General features: G+C 37.4%; 1 protein-coding gene across 1 annotated transcript; it reads left to right on the top strand.

Moving 5' to 3' along the window:
• Positions 1 to 21,313: 21,313 nt before the first annotated feature.
• Positions 21,314 to 24,638, top strand: LOC126471207 (uncharacterized). The gene is made up of 5 exons (XM_050099321.1): positions 21,314 to 21,408; positions 22,841 to 23,459; positions 23,559 to 23,853; positions 23,995 to 24,463; positions 24,506 to 24,638. The coding sequence occupies exons 1-5, from the start codon at positions 21,314 to 21,316 to the stop codon at positions 24,636 to 24,638; spliced, it is 1,611 nt and encodes a 536-aa protein (XP_049955278.1).
• The last annotated feature ends 743 nt before the right edge of the window (positions 24,639 to 25,381 follow it).

The following is a 25,381-nucleotide window of genomic DNA, read 5'->3' as shown; positions in this document are numbered from 1 at the left end:
GATGACCCAACAAAACGAAATAAGATTGAATTCTACTATTATCTTTTAGATATAGTAATCACATCTGTGGATGAGAGATTCAGTCAACTGAAAGCTCATTGTGATTATTTTGATTATCTCTACGTCATTGACGAGCAGAAGATTACACCTCCTGACAGCCTGGACACAAAGTGTAGAAACCTCACAGAGATTTTGCAAGATCATGAGTCAAGCGACATTGATGCACTGGAGTTGAGAGATGAACTAGAAGTGCTTTCAACATTGTTGAAACCTGAAATAGGTCCAAAAGAGATTCTGAAGTTTATGGGAAGACATAATTTTTGGCCGAATGTTAACATTGCTCTGAGAATTCCCCTAACACTCTCAGTGACAGTTGTGAGTGGAAAGAGGAGTTTTTCAAAACTTAAATTGATAAAGACATACCTCTGATCAACGATGAACAAAATTCATTTGAATGATCTTGCAACAATATCGATTGAGAATGAGCTTGTGGAGGACTTACATTACACAGATCATGTGAAAGAGTTTGCACGAGCAAAAGGTAGGAAGGTTCAATTTGTCTAGCATTTTTTAAAATTTTTATATTATGATCAGTGTCTTGGTTATTTACTGTGTTGTTTATTATTTTGTTCAATACTAAATAGTTATCATAAATATTATTGTTCAAACAAAATTATCATTAAATTGTAAATATATTTTGTTTTCAGTTGAATACATTGTATGTTCACAACCATTGAAAAATGTTTATTTACGTTAACTGTAAGTTCAAGCCACGCAAGATTAGCCGAGCGGTCTAAGGCGCTGCAGTCATGGACTGTGTGACTGGCCCCGGCGGAGGTTCGAGTCTTCCCTCGGGCATGGGTGTGCGTATTTGTCCTCAGGATAATATAGGATAAGTAGTGTGTAAGCTTAGGGAGTGATGACCTTAGCAGTTAAGCCCCATAAGATTTCACACACATTTGACAATTGAGTAAATTGACAAGGCCTATAAAAATTAGCTTGATTTATTCAATCAGGTTTGATTCCACTTTAGAGCTAGTGCCCAGCAACTGTTTTGTACAAATCTGTAGAGAATGTCACCAACCAGTGGCAATTTTTGTTTCTATTTTCCAGATCTACATAGATTTTTTCACAGTGTGGCAATTCTCAGTGGTTGGAGTTATATTTACATTTATACCATCATGCTGAATGTAACTGTCAACATGACGGTTTACATACAATCACATATTAACAGTTTGAGACTAGCCAAATAAAATTCCACAAACGTTTTGTATAAAAAAAGTGGGGGCGGGGGTGCAATTTAGCAGCTCGCTCGGGGAGGCACTTGGGCTTATTTACTGATAAATGAGACTACATCTAATAATTTCAAAAGCTATTGGCATTTCCTATCTTTTCACATATACATTCCCAATTCTCAAGAGCGGTATCAAAGGCAACAATTGTGACTGACCAGAAATATACAAAAATAACACCGATAATTGCAAAAACAGGAAACATTTTGTAACTGATAACATAACATACAACATAGACAGTTTACAGTATGTTCATAAACCAACAACTAAAGTCACAGAAACCAATGCAATATAGCGGAAATGTTGGGAATACTGGAAACATATTTGAAATATGCTTCAAAATGTACACAGTTACCCCATTTACTGTCTGCACTGTTTTTAATGTACTTCCTTAAAATTCGAAGTACATAATCCTCAGTGCATTCACAAAGTTGTATATCTGACCAACAAACAAAATTAATACACTATACAACAAGAACAAAGAAACATCCTATTCCGTATATGCAGTAGCGTATAATTATACCCTAAGCTAGATGTCTTGCAATAAAGTCGAGTAACACACAAGGTATTAAGTCAGTAGCTATAAGAACACCAAGGCTTTTCACAATACAATACATACCTTTTGGTAACATATATGATACCAACAAGAAATCTATTTCCAGTACCTCAAAAGTACCTCACACCACACACTTTCACAATAAAATGTTATTCTAACATATCAACAGTTACAACCTCCTTCCAATTTAGAACTGTGAGCTCCTTATGGCAACCAACAACATCAAAACTGAAGCTGTGAGTACAAAGTAACAGAGAATTTTGCAACAGTTTCAAGGTATTTGTTTTAATTGAAAGTGTATCATGTGATAGTCAGAAAGGTTAACTGCAGGTAATACTTAACAGATACATACCCAAAAAATAAGAAGGCCCATACTCTGTGTAGACACTATAAAAATGTATTTCAAATTTCTGCTGAAGTTAATGTGAATTACATTGCCCTATGGAAGGAACAGCTACACATCGACTCATAAATTAACCTTGTCCTCAGTAGCTTTAGGCACTGATCACAAATAATGGTTTAAAACTAGTTCATTACCAGCAATACGCAACTCAGGATGCATCTATATTGTAACATGTCATACTTCATGTTGTACTGATTGAAATGAAGCAGTTAATGAGTCCACTAGGTAATTGTGCAAAGCCATGATTAAAGGCTACAAAAACTCTTATCTTGCATACTGGATACTCAGGACACCATACAGCCAATGCCACATGAAATATACTGAATGGCAGATACTAGTATTAGTAGTTCTTGTAACTTGTGCAAGGCATTGCATTTTATGATGTGAGGGATATTTGCATCGTTGGAGCAATGTAGATGTGAAAGGTGGTTATGTTCCATAGCTTTTAAAATTCCTATGTGTAGTCAAAAAGTGGTCTCATTGTCAGTAATTGAGTTTTGCATATCCAAAATTAAATTGTTTTGTTTTGTAATCTTATTGAGAACATGGGTATGCAAATAAGAACATTCTCAACAACAAGTGTCACCTGGCATGTTGTGGATGTAACATAGGTTGCTCCTTGTTGCTAATGGACTATATTTATAATCTCATTTTATTTTCTGAGCCTACTTTTACAGAGTGCAGGAATATTTTAGGTGTTAATATGTGTAAATTACATCCACAGGGACTGTAATTCACTTTCATTTCAGCTGATAGTGTAAATACAAGTTGCAACCAGAAAGCAAGTTTTATGACCTATAAAGAAAGGAAAAATGTATTTAGGAATATTTATTGGAATACTTACATTGATTGAGTGGATACTTCACAACATAGTCACCAACATTGTTGAGACATTTTTGAAACAGTGCACCTTCAATTGCATGCTCATCTCATAGGAGCCAGCCACCAACATCCAACACCACAACGTTGTTTCAGTTGGCACCTCAGCTTCATTGTGGAGATGTATTGCATTAAAAAGGAATTCATGAGATGGAACAGATGACAGGCACTCGGACCAAGTTCACAGCTATAGTGCAGGTGGTTGAACTTCTCCCATCCAAACTGATTCGGGAAATTTCATATGACATTGGCTTTGAGGTGTGCTGAGAAACCTGTGTGCAAGATGAGAATTTTTGTAGCCTTTAATTGTGGCTTTGAACAGTTATCTTTTGGACTCATTAACTGCTTCTTTTCAATCAGTACAACATGAGGTATGACATGTTACAATATAGACGCATTCTGAGTTGCATATTGTTGGTAATGAACTAGTTTTAAACCATTATTTGTGTTCAGTGCCTAAAGTCACTGAGGATAAGGTTAGTTTATGAGTCGAAGTGTAGCTGTTACTTCCATAGGGTGTTGAAATTCACATCAACTTCAGCAGAAATTTGAAAAACATTTTTATAATGTCTACACAGAGTATGGGCCTTCTTATTTTTTGGGTATGTATCTGTTAAGTATTGCCTGCAGTTAACCTTTCTGACTATCACATGATACACTTTCAATTAATACAAATACCTTGAAACTGTTGCAAAGTCTCTGTTACCTTGTACTCACAGCTTCAGTTTTGATGTTGTTGGTTGCCATAAGGAACTCACAGTTCTAAATTGTTGATATGTTAGAATGACATTTTATTGTGAAAGTGTGTGGTGTGAGGTACTTTTGAGGTACTGGAAATAGATTTCTTGTTGGTATCATAAATGTTACCAAAAGGTGTGTATTGTAGTATTGAAGTATGTTACCCAATGAATTTTACAAACAGATCTTGTAAGTCCTAAGATTGCACAACTTTTTCATGGAATAGAAAACTGTGAGATTCACAAATCACTTATGATCAGTTTATATTGTATTGTCTGCTTCAATCAAAAAAATTGTTCATATGCCTCTGAGCACTATGTGACTTAACATCTGAGGTCATCAGTCCCCCAGAATGTAGAACTACCTAAACCTAACTAACCTAAGGACATCACACACATCCATGCCCAATGCAGGATTCGAACCTGCGACCGAGGCAGTCGCACGGTTCTGCACTGAAGTGCCTGTAGCCGCTTGGCAACCTGCTTCAATCGAAATTTTTGTTTCCAAGTTGTGGAAAATGAGCAGCACTAAAAGGAAGTGACTTTCTTATACCTTTGTAACTCCTGAGATCATAATATCCTTCTCTTACACTAATGTTGAATAAAGCATGGCAGGAATATGGGACAGACTGTTATTAAGTTAAGTGTATTACAAGGTTGTTAACTACGATTGATATAGCAAGGAGAATCTCAAAAGACAACCATGCATTAAACTTAACTTACGCACAGTAAGTCACTTATACCTACCATGCATTATTCAACATTAGTATAAGAGAGGGATGTTATGATCTCAGGACTTGCAAAGGGATAACAAAGTCACTTTATTTAAGCGCTGCTCATTTTCCACAACTCTAAAACAATAATTCCGATTGAAGCAGGCAATACATTTTGAATTGATCAGGAGTGATTTATCAATCTCAAAGTTTTTGATTGCTTGAAAATGTGGTGCATTGTTGGTGTTTTTAAAAAGATCTGTATTAAAAATTCATGGGGTAAAATGCTTAAAAACTGCTGTCAACAATTGGCCTTTGGCGTTACACATATTATATTGCTGTTAAAGTACATGAGATGAGCACAAGATCAGATGCACTGGTTTCACATGTAACTAATGCTTTGCTTTTCCACAGTACAAGTAGACAGTGTACATGACATTCAGAACTGACTTTGTACTTGTGGGAATGCCAATTATTCAGTTGCAGTAGTTACGGCAATAACATTTATCAATATACAAAACAAACAAAACTACTTGCTGCCATTGAAATCACCATCAACTGTATTTTCTTTAAGTGGTGTTCTATTCTCCAGCACTAACATAATAAAATAGAAATTACTCATTCTTGATTGCAGATCCAAACTGGATTACACAACGGTCCTCTAACTTGCAAACCCAAGGAATTCACTTCTGGCTAGATACAGTAAGAATTCAACACCATACCACAGTGTGCCAATGGCCTTCCTACATTGGAAATACCAATTCTTGCCAGGTCACCAATGGTTAGCAATGTGAGCCTTGGCCACTAGCTGGATTGCTGATTGCCCACATCTGTTCAGCACTGTTGGCCAATGGGTTGCTATCAGCCACTGAGGTGCAAGAAGGGAGCTACTTTATTGAGAACTACAGGCTCTAGTCTCATAACGAGATAGCTGCAATGGGAGCAGTTTGCTCACCACTTACACCTTTGTTTAACATTTTGTGATGCTTATAAACTGAGAATGATACAACAGACAGTTGCTACCAGTGGTCCTCCAATGCCTGTTTCAATCTAATTTGTTTTTATATATTACCACATATAATTTTTGTTACAACACTGCACATCAATAAACAAATAGAAACTGGAATGTCAATGTCTGTCACACAGTCATATATCTGTGTTTTTAACCTTATTGCTTAGCAACTAATTATATATGATTGTACACTAAAACAACACAAACTGGTACTGAGTATCACAAATCCTCCAACTGAGCAATCATCATATGAGAACTCAACGACAACATAAAGAAACACAGGAAACATATTATAATTGATAACAGAACATACGATGTTGATTGTCTACAGTACGTTCATAAACTAACAACTAAAGTCACAAAAACCAATGCAATATGGCAGAACTGTTGGGAATACTGAAAACATATTTGTAATCTGCTTCAAAATGTACTCAGTTGCACATTTTAATTTCTGCACCGTGTTTCATGTACTTCCTTAAAATTTGTAGTACATTACCTCAGTGCATTCACAGAGTTATATAACTGACCAACTGACAAAATTAATCCTCTATATAACAAGAACAAAGAAACCTCCTAGTCCATATATGCTGTTGTTGTTGTAGTTGTTGTTGTTGTGGTTTCACTGTCCTGAGACTGGTTTGATGCAAATCTCCATGCTACTCTATCCTGTGCAACCACCTTCATCTCCCAGTACCTACTGCAGCCTACATTCTTCTGAATCTGCTTAGTGTATTCATCTCTTGGTCTCCCTCTACAATTTTTACCCTCCACGCCGCCCTCCAGTACCAAATTGGTGATCCCTTGATGCCTCTGAACATGTCCTACTTACCGATCCCTTCTTCTAGTCAAGTTGTGCCACAAACTCGTCTTCTCCCCAATTCTATTCAATACCTCCTCATTAGTTATGTGATCTACCCATCTAATCTTCAGCATTCTTTCATTTCATTTCATTTCATTTTATTTTTTTATCTTCCTGTATATCATTTACATGATGTAGGAATTGTCACAACAAAGTTATCATACTAGTACAAGTACTACAGACATAATAATGGAATATCACTTTCACGGCATTTTTTTTAAAGTACAAATTTAGACATATAAATTAAAATTTTTGGCAATAAATTTACATACAATCAAAGTACTCATCTACGTCATAGAAAGTTTTGCTTAAAAGGTAATTTTTAAGCTCAGTCTTAAATTTTACTTCATCTATTATTGCCTTCATGTACACTGGCAGAGCATTGTAGACTTTTATTCCAAAATAACTTACATGCTTTTGGGTTTGTGTTGTCCTTACCCTTTCTACATACAAATTCTTACAAGTTCTAGTATTATAATTATGGCAGTCCTCATTTGTACGTAGAGTTTTCATATGTGCTCTTGTACACAGAATGCTTCTAAATATACACAGTGATGGTATTGTGAGTATTTGCAGTTCTTTGAAAAGGGCCTACAATGAGTTCTTGGAGAGTTATGTGTTATGATTCGTATAGCTCTTTTCTGAAATTTGAAGATATCTGTTAAGCTTGATTTAGTTTTACCCCAGAGCACCATGCCATAAGACACGATGGACTGAAAGTAAGCAAAATACACTAGTCTAGTACAGTCTGTGCTGCATTCTCTAGATAATATCCTCAATGCAAAACATGCCGAATTGAATCTGTAGCACTACATTTCTTCTTGTTTAAACTATATATCGTCCACGTTTCACTTTCACACATGGCTACACTTCATAGAAATACTTTCAGAAACGACCTCCTGACACTTAGATCAATACTCAATGTTAAGAAATTTCTCTTCTTCAGAAACGCTTTCCTTGCCATTGCCAGTATACATTTTATGTCCTCTCTACTTCGACCATCATCAGTTATTTTCCTCCCCAAATAGCAAAACTCCTTTACTACTTCAAGTGTCTCATTTCCTAATCTAATTCCCTCAGCATCAAATGATTTAATTCAACTACATTCCATTATCCACGTTTTGCTTTTGTTGATGTTCATCTTATACCCTCCTTTCAAGACAGGGCCCATACTGTTCAACTGCTCTTCCAAGTCCTTTGCTGTCTCTGACAGAATTGCAATGTCATCGGCAAACCTCAAAGTTTTTATTTCTTCTCCATTGATTTTAATACCTACTCCAAACTTTTCTTTTGTTTCCTTTACTGCTTGCTCAATATACAGATTGAATAGCATTGGGGAGAGGCTACAACCCTGTCTCACTCCCTTCCCAACCACTGCTTCCCTATCATGTCCCTTGACTCTTATAACTGCCATCTGCTTTCTGTACAAATTGTAAATAGCTTTTCGCTAACTGTATTTTACCCCTGCCACCTACAGAATTTGAAAGAGAGTATTCCAGTCAACAATGCCAAAAGCTTTTTCTAAGTCTACAAATTCTAGAAACATAGGTTTGACTTTCCTTAATATTTCTTCTAAGATAAGTTGTAGGGTCAGTACTGCCTCACGTGTTCCAACATTTCTATGGAATCCAAACCGATCTTCCTTGAGGTCAGCTTCTACCAGTTTTTCCATTTGTCTGTAAAGAATTCGCATTAGTTTTTTGCAGCTGTGACTTATTAAACTGATAGAGGGAATTTTGCCTGTCTCATACATCTTGCTCACCAGATGATAGAGTTTTGTTAGGCCTGGCTCTCCCAAGGTTGTCTGTAGTTCCAATGGAATGTTGTCTACTCCCGAGGCCTTGTTTCGACTTAGGTCTGTCAGTGCTCTGTCAAACTCCTCACGCAGTATCGTATCTCCCATTTCATCTTCATCTACCTCCTCTTCCACTTCCATAACTTTGTCCTCAAGAACATCACCCCTGTATAGACCGTCCTTATACTCCTTCCACCTTTCTGCTTTCCATTCTTTGCTTAGAACTGGGTTTCCATCTGAGCTCTTGATATTCATGCAAGTGGTTCACTTTTCTCCAAAGGTCTCTTTAATTTTCCTGTAGGCAGTATCTATCTTACCCCTTGTGACATAAGCATTACTTCCTTACATTTGTCCTCTGGCCATCCCTGCTTAGCCATTTTGCACTTCCTGTCCATCTAATTTTTGAGATGTTTGTATTCCTTTTTGCCTGCTTCACTTACTGCATTTTTGTAATTTCTCCTTTCATCAATTAAATTCAGTATCTCATCTGTTACCCAAGGATTTCTACTAGCCCTCGTCTTTTTACCTACTTGATCCTCTGCTGCTTTCACTATTTCATTCCCCAAAGTTACCCATTCTTCTTCTACTGTATTTCTTTCCCCCATTCCTGTCAATTGTTCCCTTATGCTCTCCCTGAAACTCTGTACAACCTCTGGTTCTTTCAGTTTATCCAGATCCCATCTCCTGAAATTCCCACCTTTTTGTAGTTTCTTCAGTTTTAATCTATAGTTCATAACCAATAGATTGTGGTCAGAGTCCACATCTGCCCCTGGAAATGTCTTAAAATCTAAAATCTGGTTCCTAAATCTCTGTCTTACCATTATATAATCTATCTGAAACCTTTTAGTATCTCCAGGGTTCTTCCATGTATACAACCTTCGTTCATGATTCTTGAACAAAGTGTTAGCTATGATTAAGTTATGCTCTGTGCAAAATTCTACAAGGCGGCTTCCTCTTTCATTTCTTAGCCCCAATCCATATTCACCTACTACGTTTCCTTCTCTCCCTTTTCCTACTCTCAAATTCCAGCCACCCATGACAATTAAATTTTCGTCTCCCTTCACTACTTGAATAATTTCTTTTATCTCCTCATACATTTCATCAATTTCTTTATCATCTGCATGACTAATTGGCATATAAACATGTACTACTGTAGTAGACGTTGGCTTCGTGTCTATCTTGGCCACAATAATGTGTTCACTATGCTGTTTGTAGTAGCTTACCCGCACTTGTATTTTTTTATTCATTATTAAACCTACTCCTGTATTAACCCTATTTGATTTTGTATTAATAACACTGTTTCACCTGACCAAAAGTCTTGTTCCTCCAGCCACCAAACTTCACCAACTCCCTCTACATCTAACTTTAACCTATCCATTTCCCTTTTTAAATTTTCTAACCTACCTGCCTGATTAAGGGATCTGACATTCCACACTCCGGTCCGTAGGACACAAAGTGTAAAGTCAATAGCTATAAGAACATGAAAGCTTTTCACAATACAATACACACCTTTTGGTAACATATATGATACCAACAAGAAATTTATTTCCAGTGGCTTGAAAGTACCTCACACCTCAGGCTTTCACAATAAAATGTTATTCTAATATATCAACAGTTATAACCTCCTTCCAATTTAGAACTGTGAGTTTCTTATGGGTAATGTAAGACCCCAAGAAACCCGAAAACCCATATAAGAATGTCATGATAATTTAAAGTAGGGAACAGTGTTATCCTGACAGGTACAACAACTTTGACTATAATATAACACCTTAAAAGTTTTGATGAACACCAATTTCAATAATTATTGAGAATGTCATGATATAAAGGTATAAAGAAAGAAAGGTTAGTTTTAATTAGCTATCTAATATCTCAGTAATAACTGCAAATTAGTATGATGAAATTCAAGTCGAAAATGATATGTCAGTCAGAGATAACATCAATTTTGACAGAGAGTTGTAAATGTGGCAATAAGGAAGTTCAATGCGTCTACAATGCTCAATCATGGAAATGTTAGAAGCTCACTAGCTTGCTTGCCATCAGGTCGTGAGAGAGCACCATTTGTTATAGAACTACAAATGGAATGCTTCGAGATTGTTTCTATTCAAAAAACATACTATTTCATGATAGAGATGCGCGGACTTTGTTTTCAGTTATTCTGACTTGAGAACTTGAACTTAAGTGATATTCTGATAGTGTATGATGAGTTAATGAACTATTTATTATTGGAGATATTATTGCTGGACTCAACCTTCATCAAAGTGAACAGTTACAATGAAGAGTGGACATAGTATCGAAGACTGCAATACCTGATTACCCTTTAGTAGGAAACATTAATACGACCACACGAAGATAATGCAAATAAGCCGATTGCAAAAGTTGTAATTGTCACAATCACTGAACTGAAAAGAGTCATAATTGATCTAATCCATCGGTGTGTGTGCGGTGTGATGATTATAAACTACCTGCTAAGAAGGAAAAATAAAAGTTGTTCGTCAGTAATGGAAATCTTACATATTGGCTCATTAATTAAACTGTGTGATAATTGATGATCAAAATTAATTAACTGTAAACATTTTGATTGAAAGACTGACTTGATGAACATTGAGCATTGAAAGGAGTGTTTTGTCGAAATAATATAACGACCCCCAAAAGGAAGATAGCATTATAAATAATTTCTGGATTGGCATTGTGCTGTAGTGCACAATTCTGCCTAGCAACGTAACAACAACTACTGATGCTGAACCACAAACGAATTTTTCCTCGCTTCAGTGGTGTGAAACGATGCTGGTGATGAATGATTCATTCAATACTGCAATAACTAACTAACGCGGCGTAACAAATCATCTTAAAATCATAACAGACAATTAAAATCAGCAGTTCGCTTTGCTTTACATTGTTTGAATAATGACCGTGTTAAGACAACTGATGCTGAGGCTGATATGTCGAGCATTGACGAGAAAGTCTGGGAATCAGAATATTTATCTACACAACAACAAATTGAATTAAGAGAGGTTTTAAAATTATATTTACCAAAACTGCGTGAGTTTCAAAAAATGATAAGACAGGGAAAGTATTTCCCCCAACAAATTTATAACACTGACAAGACTGGCCTTAATTTTAGGTCATTGCCAACAAAAAGCGACGCGTCAAAAGCAGAAGACCATGCTTCTAGTTTTAAAATGTGCAAAAGATTGTGTGACTTTATTAGTGTGCAGCACTCCGAAATCTTTCACAATTAAAGTTTATTCTAACATGTCAACACTTAAAACCCACTAAAAATTTTGTGCTGTGAGTTTTTCATGCTTAACTACCAACAGTGAATCTCAAAACATGGACATAAGGCAAGAGAGACTTTGCAAACAATGTGATCATATTTGCGTTAATCGAAAATTAATCAAGTGGTAGACAAGAATTTTAATTGGATGTGAAACTTCACAGATCCACACCAACAAAATAGGAACACTAAGAATTGTGGGGATACTGTTGGAAACTATTACAACTTCCAGCAGAAATGAAAGTGAATTTCTTTCCCTATGGAAGTAATGTATATATATAGACCCTTAAAACGATCTTGCCCTTTCTAACATTACGCACTGAAAGATAAATGATCTTACAAAATAACTTCATTAGCAACAATAAGGAATTCACCATACATCTAGATCTTAACATGTCATACTTTTTGTTATAGTGATTGCAATAATGAAGTTAAACTGCTTATTTCAGATAATGTTGTTTTTCACACTTCCTCACAGTGTTTGTTCGATGATTTTACAATTGTTCATATACAGCTACTAAATATTCTGTACCATATTGTAAAGCAAAAACACCACACAAATTTTACTTAATCTGTTTGGATCCGGTATCTTTAACCATCGGCACTACAGCTCCCAACATGGTGCATCTGACTGTCATCTCTTCCATTTCATGAACTGGTTTTGGCAGCAATCCATTTACACAAGAAATTGAGGTGCTGGCTGAAGACACTTAGTGGCATTGGATGTTAGCAGATCACTTCTATGTCATAAGCCAGACAACAAATTGTGTAGAGTTACGAAAAAAGCCTCAACAACGTAGGTGACAATGTTAGGAAATAGACAGTGAATCTATGTAAATTTTCCAATAAACATTTCTAAATATGAGGCGTGTTTTTTTTTATTTTTTTATTTTTTTTATAAATAAGTACCATTTTGAAATTAAAAAAGACGTGCTAAGATATCTCAATAATTTTATTTTTCATGAAAGCCTGTACATTAATCTACGCACTGACGCCATTACAGATAGATTCTTCCTTGTTTACACTGTGTACTGAGTGTTTAAGATGCCTCCGATAATCGTGAGTCCCGCTGACTGGGAAGTACAGGCTGTTACAAGATTTCTTAGCGCAAAAGTCCTCAAAGTGATCTATGTTCATCGTGAGATCTGTGCAGTTTATGGAGAATACTTTATGATTGATGGAATGATAAGAAAGTGGGTGACAGCATTTAAAGATGGCCCCACAAATCTGCATGATGAATAAGGGAGTGAGTGTCCTTCGGTTGTTAATGACAGTTTGGTGCAGGACGTGGGCAATAAGGTGAGAGAAAACAGATGATTTACAATTTCCTCCTCGCAGGATGAGCTTCCTAATGTTCTTGTAGTGTTTTGTATGGCATTGTGACCGAGCACTTGATGCACCGAAAATTGTGCACACGTTGGGTACTGAAAATGTTGACGGATGTCCACGAAACAAAATGTTTAGACAGTGCATTGACTTTCCTTGAGCGGTACCAAAACAACAGTGATGCTTTCTTAAGCCAAATTGTTATGGGTGATGACACATGAGTGGCCTACCTCACACCAGAATCAAAGCAACAGTCAATGGAAGTTGAGCAAGGGCATCGTTTTGTTGCAAGACAATGTCCGTCCGCATGTGGCAAATCAGACCAAAGATCTCATCACATCTTTTCAATGGGAAACTCTAGATCATTCTCCGTACACGCCGATCTTGCACCCAGTGACTACCATCTGTTCCTGCACTTGTAGAACCACCTGGGCGTTCAGCGTCCTCAAGACAATGTTGAAGTCAAAACAGTGGTGATGCAGCAGTTAACAAGTTAGGTGGCAGACTTCTATGAGGATGGTATTCAAAAACAGGTACAACGTTATGACAAATGCAGCAATATTGAAAGAAATTATGTAGAAAAGTAGATTAAAGTACAAGCTTTCATGCAAAAATAAAGTTATTGAGATATCTTAGCACGTATTTTTTTTTAAATTTCAAAACATTACTTTCTTAAAAAACACGCCTCTTATATTTTTCCCTCTTTATCAGTCGTGCAAAAAACCTTTCTTGATACAAGTTCCACTTCCACTATCAGCTAAAATGAATGTGCATTACATTCCCTGTGAATGGACAAACACCTAAAATAGTCCCTCACTCTGTAGCAGTAGGTACATAAAATTAATGACTACATAAAACTAGTCCATTTACAACATACCATCTGACACTTCTACTTGCAAAAGTTTTTTTATAGCTATGTAGTGTTCTCCACAAGATTACACAGCAAATGGAGTTATTCTTGGATACGCAATGCAATTCTAACTACAAATTTTAAAACCTATGCAAAATTTCCATCTCCTCACATCTACATTTCAAGACATCAATTGTAACTGACAAGAAAACTACATATATATTTCTTGAAAGTGCAGTATTCTTCATCACAAAAACTGCAGTGCACTTCTCAAGTAACAGACAATACTAACATCACATGACTCTCATAACATACCTACCTCAAATAACTGCCTTCTATAGGAAGAGGTACTTTTGAAAAAAGGCCCTGGTGTCTACATTATAGTACAAACATGAGGATCTGTTGGGAATGACATCATAACCTGTATACAGAAATCAATGTACAATTACCAAATCATATGAGAAAGTTCTTACTCCATTTCCTATACTACAAGAAGATCTCACACACTTAATAAAATATCTATTACTCTCATGAAACAAATGAACTATTTAATATGCAAACAGAGAAACATACATTGCTCAAACATTATAGGAATGACCCCCAAATTCCCACTTCCATTAAAATCACTATCTACCCAAAAAATGACCTTTATTAAAGACTACATTATAATAGTAAACATAATTAATTTTCAATCACATCACTTTTGCAGAAGATGCTGTCATTTATCATCTACTAAACAGATAAGACCTAAAGAAATCACAAATCAGTTTCGAAAATATGTAATTTATATGTGTGAATGCCAAAAATACTGTTCAGATGTGTGTGAAATCTTATGGGACATAACTGCTAAGGTCATCAGTCCCTATGCTTACACACTACTTAACCTAAATTATCCTAAGGACAATCACACACACCCATGCCCGAGGGAGGACTTGAACCTCCGCTGGGACCAGCCGCACAGGCCATAACTGCAGCGCCTTAGACCGCTCGGCTAGTCCCGCGTGGCGCCAAAAATACTGCCGCACTCTGCAAAAGGAATGCTCATCACAGGAAATGATTGTACAAAACTATCCAGTAGCAACAATGTGCAACTCAGGGTGGATCAACACAGCATTCTGTGATACTCTTCTTGATGCAAATTCTATTTTCTAGCTACACTGTGATCTCTACAAGATTACAAAGCAAAAGCTTTAATTCGTGGATAATTACAACAAACCTTACTGACAAATGAGTCCACACATCAACTACTGAAAATTATTTTAATGACTATGGAAGGTACCTATCTTTTCAGATCTACATTGCACCAACAATGCTGAATTCTGATCGCTGTGGTCAGCTGAGCACTTTTGGAAAATCAGGTATGCCCAAACCATCAAATGCACGTAGATTAGCTACTGCATTGTGAAATATACGCTCCAGTCTTGTAACCTCAGAGCGGCTTGGAGAGCAGTGTGCTGAACACATGTAGCCACATTTTTGCACCTTGTGATGCTTATTCGCTGAAGAGATCAGTCAGGCCTAAAAGACCATTTCCATGGAGTTTAGCTTTTATACACAATAGGACATCTGTTTTAACGTACGAGTGCTATTCAATCAAATCTATACAAGTTGGAATGACAAATATTTGTCTCCCAGTCACTTTTCCGCGATTGTAAACTTGCAGCACAGCAGCTCAGAGGGTATGACTTTTCACTGCAATAAGACAAAACAGTATTGAACATCATGACTCCTCCAACTGAGCAACTGTCATCTAAGATCTCTTATAAATGTGTAAAGAAGCACAGGAAACATTTTGGAACTGATAGCATAATATACAATGTAGATTGTTTATCGCACGTTATCAAACCAAAAATTAGCTTCACAAAAACCAGTGCATTGAGGCTGGACTGCTGGGAATACTGAGAACATCTTTGAAATCAGGTTCAAAATGTACTCAGCTGCCCCTTTTAATGTCTGCGCTGTGAAATACATACGTTCTTATCTTCTGGAGTACATTGCTCTCAGCGCATTATCACACTTCTATCATTTGCCACTGACAAAATAACTACACAAGAAACCAACAACGACAAAACCTCCTACCCCACATAGACAGTAGTGCATAACTGTACCACAAGCTAGATGTCTGGCAATAAATCTGAGTAAGAGACAAAGTTTTAACTCAATAGGTATGACAAGATGAAAGTGTTACACACTACAAATCACAACTTTTCATAACATAACAGTGAATCTCAAAACATGGACATAAGGCAAAAGAGACTTTGCAAACAATGTGATCGTATTTGTGTTATTCAAAATTTAATCAAGTGGTAGTCAGGAACTTTAATTAGAAGTGAAACTTCACAGATCCACACCAACAAAATAGGAACACTAAGAACTGTGGGGACACCGTTGAAAACTATTTCAACTTCCAGCTGAAATGAAAGTGAATTTCATTCCCTATGGAAGTATTATATACATATGGAAATTTAAAACAATCTTGCTCTTTCTAACATTATGAACTGAAGGACAAAAAATCTTATGAATCATCTTCATTACCAAGAATAATGAACTCAGAATACATCTACATCTTAACAATTCACCCTTTTTTTATAGTGACTGCAATGATGAAGTTAAACTGCTTCTTTCACATATTGTTGTTTTTCACACTTCCTTGAGGTGTTCTTTAGCTGATTTTACAATTGTTCATTTACAGCTACTAATTATTCTTTGCCATATTGTACAGCAAAAACAGGAAAGAGGGAAGGAGAGGGAAAGGTGAAAGGATGTGGGTTTTAAGGGAGAGGGTAAGGAGTCATTCCAGTTCCGGCAGCAGAAAGACTTTCCATTCCCGAGACTGGAATGACTCTTTAACCTCTCCCTTAAAACCTACATCCTTTCATGTTTCCCTCTCCTTCCCTCTTTCCTGATGAAGCAACCATGGGTTGCAAAAGCTTGAAATTTGTGTGTGTGTTTGTGTTTGTTGTTGTCTCTGTCAACATACCAACGCTTTCGTTTGGTAAGTTACAGCATCTTTGTTTTTAGATATATTTTTCCCATGTGAAATGTTTCCCTCTATTATATATATCATCCGCACATATACAGACACAAGCAGACATATGTCTGCTTGTGTCTGTATATGTGAAGATGGATATGTGTGTGTGCGTGTGAGTGTATACCTGTCCCTTTTTCCGCTAATGGTTAGTCTTTCCGCTCCTGGGACTCGAATGACTCCTTACCCTCCCCCTTAAAACCCACATTCTTTCGTCTTTCCCTCTCCTTCCCTATTCCTGATGAAGCAACCATGGCTTGCAAAAGCTTGATATTTGTGGGTTTGTTTGTGTGTTTTTTATTGTGTCTATCTACCAGCACTTTCCCATTTGGTAAGTCACAGCATCTCTTTTTTTAGTATATTTTTCCCATATTGAATGTTTCTTTCATCCACATCCTTTCGTCTTTCCCTCTTCGTCCCTCTTTCCTGATGAAGGAACCATGGGTTGCGAAATGCAAGACACCATACAGGTAAAACCACAAGATACTTACTTAATCTGTTTGGATCTGATATCTTCAGCCACCTGCCGTACGGTTCTGAACCTGGTGCATCTGACTGTCATCTCTTCCTTTTCATGAACTGTTTCCACAATGAAGTTGAGTTGCCGACTGAAGCCACTTTGTGGCATTGGATGTTAGCAGATGAATCCTATGTGATGAGCCAAACAACTAATTGTGTAGTGTCATGAAAAAAGCCTGATCAATGTTTGTGACAATCTTAGAAAATAGACTGTATTTTCACTATCAGCTAAAATGAATGTCAATTACATTGCCGTTGTTGTAGTTGTTGTGGTCTTCAGTCCTAAGACTGGTTTGATGCAGCTCTCCATGCTACTCTATCCCGTGCAACCACCTTCGTCAACCAGTACCTACTGCAGCCTACATCCTTCTGAATCTGCTTAGTGTATTCATCTCTTGGTCTCCCTCTACGATTTTTACCCACCACGCTGCCCTCCATTACTAAATTGGTGATCCCTTGATGCCTCAGAACATGTGCTATCTACCGATCCCTTCTTCTAGTCAAGTTGTGCCACAAACTCATCTTCTCCCCAATTCTATTCAATACCTCCTCATTAGTTACGTGATCTACCCATTATCTTCAGCTTTCTTCTGTAGCACCACATTTCTTGTTGTCTAAACTACATATTGTCGACATTTCACTTCCACACATGGCTACACACCATAGAAATACTTTCAGAAATGACTTCCTGACACTTAAATCAATACTCGATGTTAACAAATTTCTCTTCTTCAGAAACGCTTTCCTTGCCATTGCCAGTCTACATTTTATATCCTCTCTACTTCGACCATCATCAGTTATTTTGCTCCCCAAATAGCAAAACTCCTTTACTACTTTAAGTGTCTCAATTCCTAATCTAATTCCCTCAGCATCAAATGATTTAATTCAACTACATTCCATTATCCACCTTTTTCTTTTGTTGATGTTCATCTTATACCCTCCTTTCAAGACACTGTCCATTCCACTCAACTGTTCTTCCAAGCCCTTTGCTGTCTCTGACAGATTTACAATGTCATTGGCAAACCTCAAAGTTTTTATTTCTTCTCCATGGATTTTAATACCTAATCCGAATTTTTCTTTTGTTTCCTTTACTGCTTGCTCAATATACAGATTGAATAGCATTTGGGAGAGGCTACAACCCCGTCTCACTTTCTTCCCAACCACTGCTTCCCTTTCATGTCCCTTGACTCTTATAACTACCATTTGCTTTCTGTATAAATTGTAAATAGCCTTATGCTCCCTTTATTTTACCCCTGCCACCTTCATAATTTGAAAGAGAGTATTCCAGTCAACAATGTCAAAAGCTTTCTCTAAGTCTACAAATGCTAGAAACGTAGGTTTGCCTTTCCTTAATCAAGTCGTAGTGTCAGGATTGCCTCACGTATTCCAACATTTCTACAGAATGCAAACCGATCTTCCCCGAGGTCAGCTTCTACCAGTTTTTCCATTCGTCTGTAAAGAATTCGCGTTATTATTTTGCAGCTGTGACTTATTAAACTGATAGTTCGGTAATGTTCACATCTGTCAACACCTGCTTTCTTTGGGATTGGAATTATTATATTCTTTTTGAAGTCTGAGGGAATTTCACCTGTCTCATACATCTTGCTCACCAGCTGGTAGAGTTTTGTCAGCACTGGCTCTCCCAAGGCTGTCAGTAGTTCTAATGGAATGTTGTCTACTCCAGGGGCCTTGTTTCAACTTAGGTCCTTCAGTGCTCTGTCAAACTCCTCACGCAGTATCATATCTCCAGTTTCATTTTCTTCTACCTCCACTTCCATTTCCATAATATTCTCCTCAAGAACATCGCCCCTGTATAGACCCTCCATATACTCCTTCCACCTTTCTGCCTTCCCTTCTTTGCTTAGAACTGGGTTTCCATCTGAGCTCTTGATATTCATGCAAATGGTTCTCTTTTCTCCAAAGGTCTCTTTGATTTACCTGTAGGCAGTATCTATCTTACCCCTCGTGAGATAAGCCTCTACATCCTTACTTTTGATCCTCCAGCCATCCCTGCTTAGCCATTTTGCACTTCCTGTCCATCTCATTTTTGAGACGTTTGTATTCCTTTTTGCCTGCTTCACTTGCTGCACTTTTGTATTTTCTCCTTTCATCAATTAAATTCCGTATCTCTGAAATAGTTTCTTACAGTGTCCACACAGATTTTTGGTGTTTTTATTGTGTAGCTATTGATCTGTGAAGTATTACCTGTAGTTAAACTTCATGACTGCCACATGATAAACTTCCAGTTAACACAAATACCATCAAATGGTTTGGAAAGTATCAGTTACCTTATGTCCATGATTTAAGTTTTGCTGTTGGTACTTGCGCATAGAGACTAACATCAAAAAATTTTCAGGGGGCTGTATCTGGGGATATGTTAGAATAAAATTTTGTTGTGAAAGTCTTTGGTGTGAGGTTGTTTTAAGCTGCTAGAAATAGATTATTTGTTGGTATCATAAATGTTATCAAAAGTTGTGATTTGTATTGAGTAAAGCTTTCACCTTGTTATAGCTACTAAGTTAATACCTTGTCACTTACGCAGTTGTTTTCACAGACATATAGTTTGTGCTAGGTTATGCACTTCTGCAAATGTGGAGTAGGAGGCCTTTTCATTCTTGTTTTTTAGTGCAGTTATTTTGAAGACGTTCTCAGTATTCCCAACAGTCCAGCCTCAATGCCCTGAATTTCGTGATGTTAATTTTTGGTTTATTAAAATGTGGTAAACCATCCACAGTGTATATTATGCTATCTATTCCAAAATGTCACTTGTGCTTGTTTTCATTGTGCTTCTTTTCATAAGAGATCTTAAATGATGATTGCTCAGTTGGAGGAGTCATGTTGGTCATTACTGATTTGTATTTTTGCAGTGAAAAGTCATGTACACTGAGATGCTGTGCAATAAGGTTATAAACACAAAAAAGTGACATGGAGAGAAAAAATCGTCAATCTAACATGAATAGCACAGTCATGTGATAAAGGTGATGTCCTCTTGTGTATAAACAACATTCAATTGAGTCTTGGGGACCAAGTGGTACCTACTGACTTCTTTGTCACCTTCAGCCCATATGCATCACAAAGTGTGAAAATGTGGGAGCATGTGGTCAGCACACAGCTCTCACAGCCTCTCTCAGGTTATGAGACTGGCGCCTATGGTTCTCAATGTAGTAGCTGACCAACATGACAATCAAGGGCCGGATGCACCCCATTTGCCAAAAGTTCTCAACAGTCCCCAACAATCAGAATGAGGCATTGTTGGAGCGATATAGAGCTGAAAGGATAAGTGTGTTCCATACCTTTTAAAATTATTTTCTGTAGTTGAAATGTGGTGTCATACGTGAGTAAGATTTCTCACACATTTCCAGGAATTAATCCATGTGCTTTGTACTCTTATATGCAACACTAACTATAAAAGAACATTTGCAACAAGAAATGTCCCACAGTATGCTGTACATGAATCCAGAGTTTCACATTGTTGCTAATGAACTAATTTTATACAATCATTTGCTGTGATGAGCCTACTATCATGGAGTGCAGTAGTATTTTAGGCATTCATATGTGTAAATTACATCTTTTCTATATTGTTTTGGTATTTGTTTAGATCATCTGTGAGTTTACTAGATATTAAATGACAGCAACTTCTGCAAAAATGATGTGATTGAGAATTAAATATGTTCTCTTTTAAAATGTAGTTATTGAAGAAGATGATTTCTTTCAGTAGACGATCATTTTAATGTAAGTGTCAATTTTAGTTCTATTCCTATAGTGTCCATGCTGTGTAAGGTTCTCTGTTTCTATAGTAAATTGTGTTTTCCTGTCATGACAGTAAAAGATAATTTATTTAGTGTGTGAGTGAAGAGAGCTTCTTGTAGGATAGGACATGCAGTAAGAACTTTCTCATAGGATTTGGTAATTGTAAATTGATTTCTGTTTACAGCTAATGACGTCATTCCCAATAGATCATCATATGTGTAGTATAAGGTACACACCAGGTCCTTTGTCAAAAGTACCTGTTCCTATAGAAGGTATGTCATGAGAGTCATGTGATATTAGTAGTTTCCGTTAGTTGTGAAATGCATGGCAGTTGGTCTGCTGTAAATGGACTAGTTGTATTCGTCATTGATTTTATGTCCTACTGTTACAGAGTACGGGAATATTATACGTGTTTGTATGCATATTTACATTCACAGGAAATATACCCAGCCATAAACCATGGACCTTGCCGTTAGTGGGGAGGCTTGTGTGCCTCAACGACACTGATAGCCGTACTGTAGGTGCACCCAGAAGGAGGGGTATCTGTTGAGAGGCCAGATGAACATGTGGTTCCTGAAGAGGGGCAGCAGCCTTTTCAGTAGATGTAGGGGCAACAGTCTGGTCCTGTAACACTTACCAAAATGGCCTTGCTGTTATGGTACTGAGAACAGCTGAAAGCAAGGGGAAACTACAGCAGTAATTTTTCCCGAGGGCATGCTTGGGTAAAATATTCCAGAGCAGGTGCGGCTCGTAATTAAAGGCTCTGAGGCGGAGCCGCCCCAAAATATATGTTAAAGTAAATTTCGCAAGAACGTATTACATAATTTAAATTATGAGGACGAATTTCGTATATTTCCCATTCCGATTAAAATAACGACGTTCAACGTTTTTGGAACTGTTTGTATCGATGAATGTTTTCCGAACGGTTAGTAGTGTTTAGGCTGCGCCTTGGAAAGTCCGTAAGCTGCGTGTATTAGCGGTTTAAGGGGCGTGGCTTCTACATAGCATTGCTCGTTATGGGCGATCCGAAGGCTCAGAGCTTGCAGCCTAAGGGTGTTATACCAACCACCACACGTTTTTCACGTTCCACTATCTATGTAATAAAGGAATGTAGAGTGGCCGAAACTTCGCTATCCAATATCTGTCTCTGCACATCTCTACTACGCCTCGATGCGTCATTAATCGACGTTTAGTATTTTTGTTTTGATAATGTTTTACATAATAGTTTTGTTCCTGCCATTGGCTATTGTATCCACATTTAGAGTAAGTTTGCAAATATCCCGCCAGAGTGCACTAGACTACAGTAACATAACAGTACTGCCATCTAGCGAGAGTTTCGTAAGTGATTAGAGGACAAAGCGCGCGAAATTTGTCCCGTTACTTTATTTTCCGTGCTTGCTGATGCTGACTGCTTTTGTTGACACCGTGTGATATTAGCAAGTTTCTATTTTGGAGTGTATTTTGCAAGATTTTAGTGAGTTTTACTTCCTTGTGAATATCTGCGAATTACGGCGAGTGTGAAACCAGCGCAACATGAATTCAGTGTGCAATTTAATAGGTAAAAGCTTGGAACACGGCCACAGGATGAAAGTGAAAGAACTTGGTGCACCCAGACCCGATCTAACGATCAATCAAGAACAGAAACAGTGTAAATCTAGGCAAGGATACAAACGCAGTTTTAATAGAGCAATGTACGATGCAGCTGAGTGGTTGTGTGGTTGTGAAGTGAAAAACGCATTTTTCTGTTTCACCTGTCTTCTTACAAATAGTACTGATAGTGCCTGGACTGAAACTGGTATCGCTGACTTAAAGAATTTTCACGCAAAGGTGAAAAAACATAATTCCAGCGAAAAACATTTAAATGGGTTCATTGAGTTTTCAATGCTAGGGAAAGTGGACATTATGTGCCAATTAGACAGTGCTTACCGCCGTAATATAAAGATATATAATGAAAAGGTATCAAAAAATCGGTATATTCTGGGTAAACTGATAGACTGTATTAAATTTTGCGGCAAATTCGAGCTTGCCTTAAGGGGCCACGATGAAACAGAAGATTCCAAAAACCCAGGAATTTTTCGAGGATTAGTCAGTCTTATGGCAGAACTGGACTGCGTCTTGAAGCAGCACATTGAGAAATCAGAAAACCGTGTTTTCTTAGGCCTATCGAAGACAATTCAAAATGAACTCCTGGAATCAATTTATGAGGTGTGCCTTAATCTCATCAAGAGTGAACTGTCGAAGGCAAACTTTCTCGCAATAGAAGTTGATGAAACTACTGACTGTGCAAATTTGTCACAATTGGTCCTAATAATTCGCTATGAGCTACTGGGACAAATAAATGAAAGATTTATTTCCTTTGTACGCCCAAAAAGTCACAGTGCAGACGATGTAACTGCAGCTGTTCTCTGCGAGCTAGAGAAAATGAATGTACAAGAAACACCTGAAAAACTGATAGCTCAGTGTTACGTCGGTGCTCCTGTTATGAGTGGCCATAAAAGTGGAGTTCAAACTAGAATTAGAGAAGTGTACAGGAATGCTCACTTTATTCACTGTTACGCCCATCAGTTAAATTTAATTGTTGAACGTTGTGTGACGGGCAATAAACAAGTGCGGATCTTCTTTAGCAACTTGGAAGGAATTTCCACCTTTTTTTCACGGTCTTCTAGCCGTACAGCCATTCTTGATGAAGTAGTGAAGAAGCGTATTCCTACCTGTCCTCAGTCCATCAGATGGAATTTTAAATCACGGAGCGTAACCACTGTGTACAAATACCAAAAGGAAATTGTTGAGTGCCTAGAAAGAATTATTGATGATGATGCCAGTGATTACAAGACAATAAACAAGGCCACGGGACTGAAGGGTTTCCTGCAAGACGAAGATTTCCTCTTCTGGTTAAATTTTTTTAATACAGTCATGCCTCACTGTGACATTCTCTTTAATCAACTGCAGCAGAGGAATATTGATGCAGTGAAAACTGTTGAATATGTTTCGCACTTTGCAGATTCTGTCCAGCAAGTCAGGGCCTCACTTGAAACTGACGATCTCTGGGAACAGGTAGAACCAACTGCAAAACGGGGACGTTTCACAGAATCAAGAATAGTGTGTGCACGAGACGTTTGCGACCTCATCACAACTCAGATCAGAGAACGATTCAGTTTCAATGATCACTTATCGATTGCACAGCTGTTTGATCCATCGTTGTTTGCAAAACATCAAACTATTTTTCCGGAAAAAGAGTTTAAAATAGCTGTTAATTTGTTCAATTTACAGTCTTCTGATCTACGTCATGAGCTGAACGTGTTGTACAGCCGAAAAGATTTTATGAAGGCGTCAGGTGCTTTGACCTTGTTGAACTGTCTTTACGATAACAATCTGGCTAAAGCTTTTCCTGAAAGTGTAAAACTTCTGCAAATAATAGTAACATTCCCTATGACGACCGGCGAGGCAGAACGCTGCTTCTCGACGTTAAAGTGAGTGAAAACATTCATGCGCAACACTATGAATGAGGACAGACTTTGTGCGCTTGCAATGTGTTCCCTAGAAAAAGAATTATTGAATCGGCCAAATTTCAATGAAATGGTCACAGACCACTTTGCTGCGCAGAAGGGGAGACGAGCTGACTTCGTCTATAAACAAATGAATTGAGGTAAGCAAAAGTGCATTCATAATTGATAAGAGGTAATTCTTTATATTAAGTCCTACTTAGCCTATTAAGTGAAGTGGATAAAAAAGTGTAGTGTCATGTTTAGCCAGTCATAAACGTGATGACATTTTCCGAAACGAATCACTTTTGGTACCGGTACAGTGTGTTGCGCTACAGTGTCACATTTTGTGTACTTTAGCACAACAAACCGTACTAAAAATGACGTATTTTGGAGAGATCTTTAGTGCGCTATTTCATATAAATGCATATTTTCATAATACACAATAAATACAAACTGTTCGCTTCTCAAACATGCGAAATAATATGGCAGTTGCACGGATTGCTCATGCCACCCAATCACAGCACAAGACTTGTGACGTCACGAAAACATTACAGTATCGTCATGCGAACTCGTAAACTTCGAGCTTTGGAGGTTAACCACAATAAACGCCTTACGTTTAGTACTGAAAACACCAAAAATATTAAGCAACCGCAAAGTTAACATTCATCGCATTAAAGATCTCTCCAAAACGCGTCTTTTCATATGATTTGCTGCAGTGTCAGAATATGTAATGATGACGTATAAAAACACTAACCAAAGATTTTAATTCGAAGTTAGCTTTTAATCATATTTAATACCTGATTATAGAAGATACAGTACGTAAAATTATGGGTAGAGAGTGATCTGCCACCCCCCTCCCCCTGAATTTTTAGTTGTTTATGTCAGACTAATCTGTAGTGTAAC

The sequence above is a fragment of the Schistocerca serialis genome, chromosome 3, assembly GCF_023864345.2.
Source record: "Schistocerca serialis cubense isolate TAMUIC-IGC-003099 chromosome 3, iqSchSeri2.2, whole genome shotgun sequence".
NCBI lineage: Eukaryota > Metazoa > Arthropoda > Insecta > Orthoptera > Acrididae > Schistocerca > Schistocerca serialis.
This window is presented reverse-complemented; position numbering and strand designations above follow the sequence as displayed.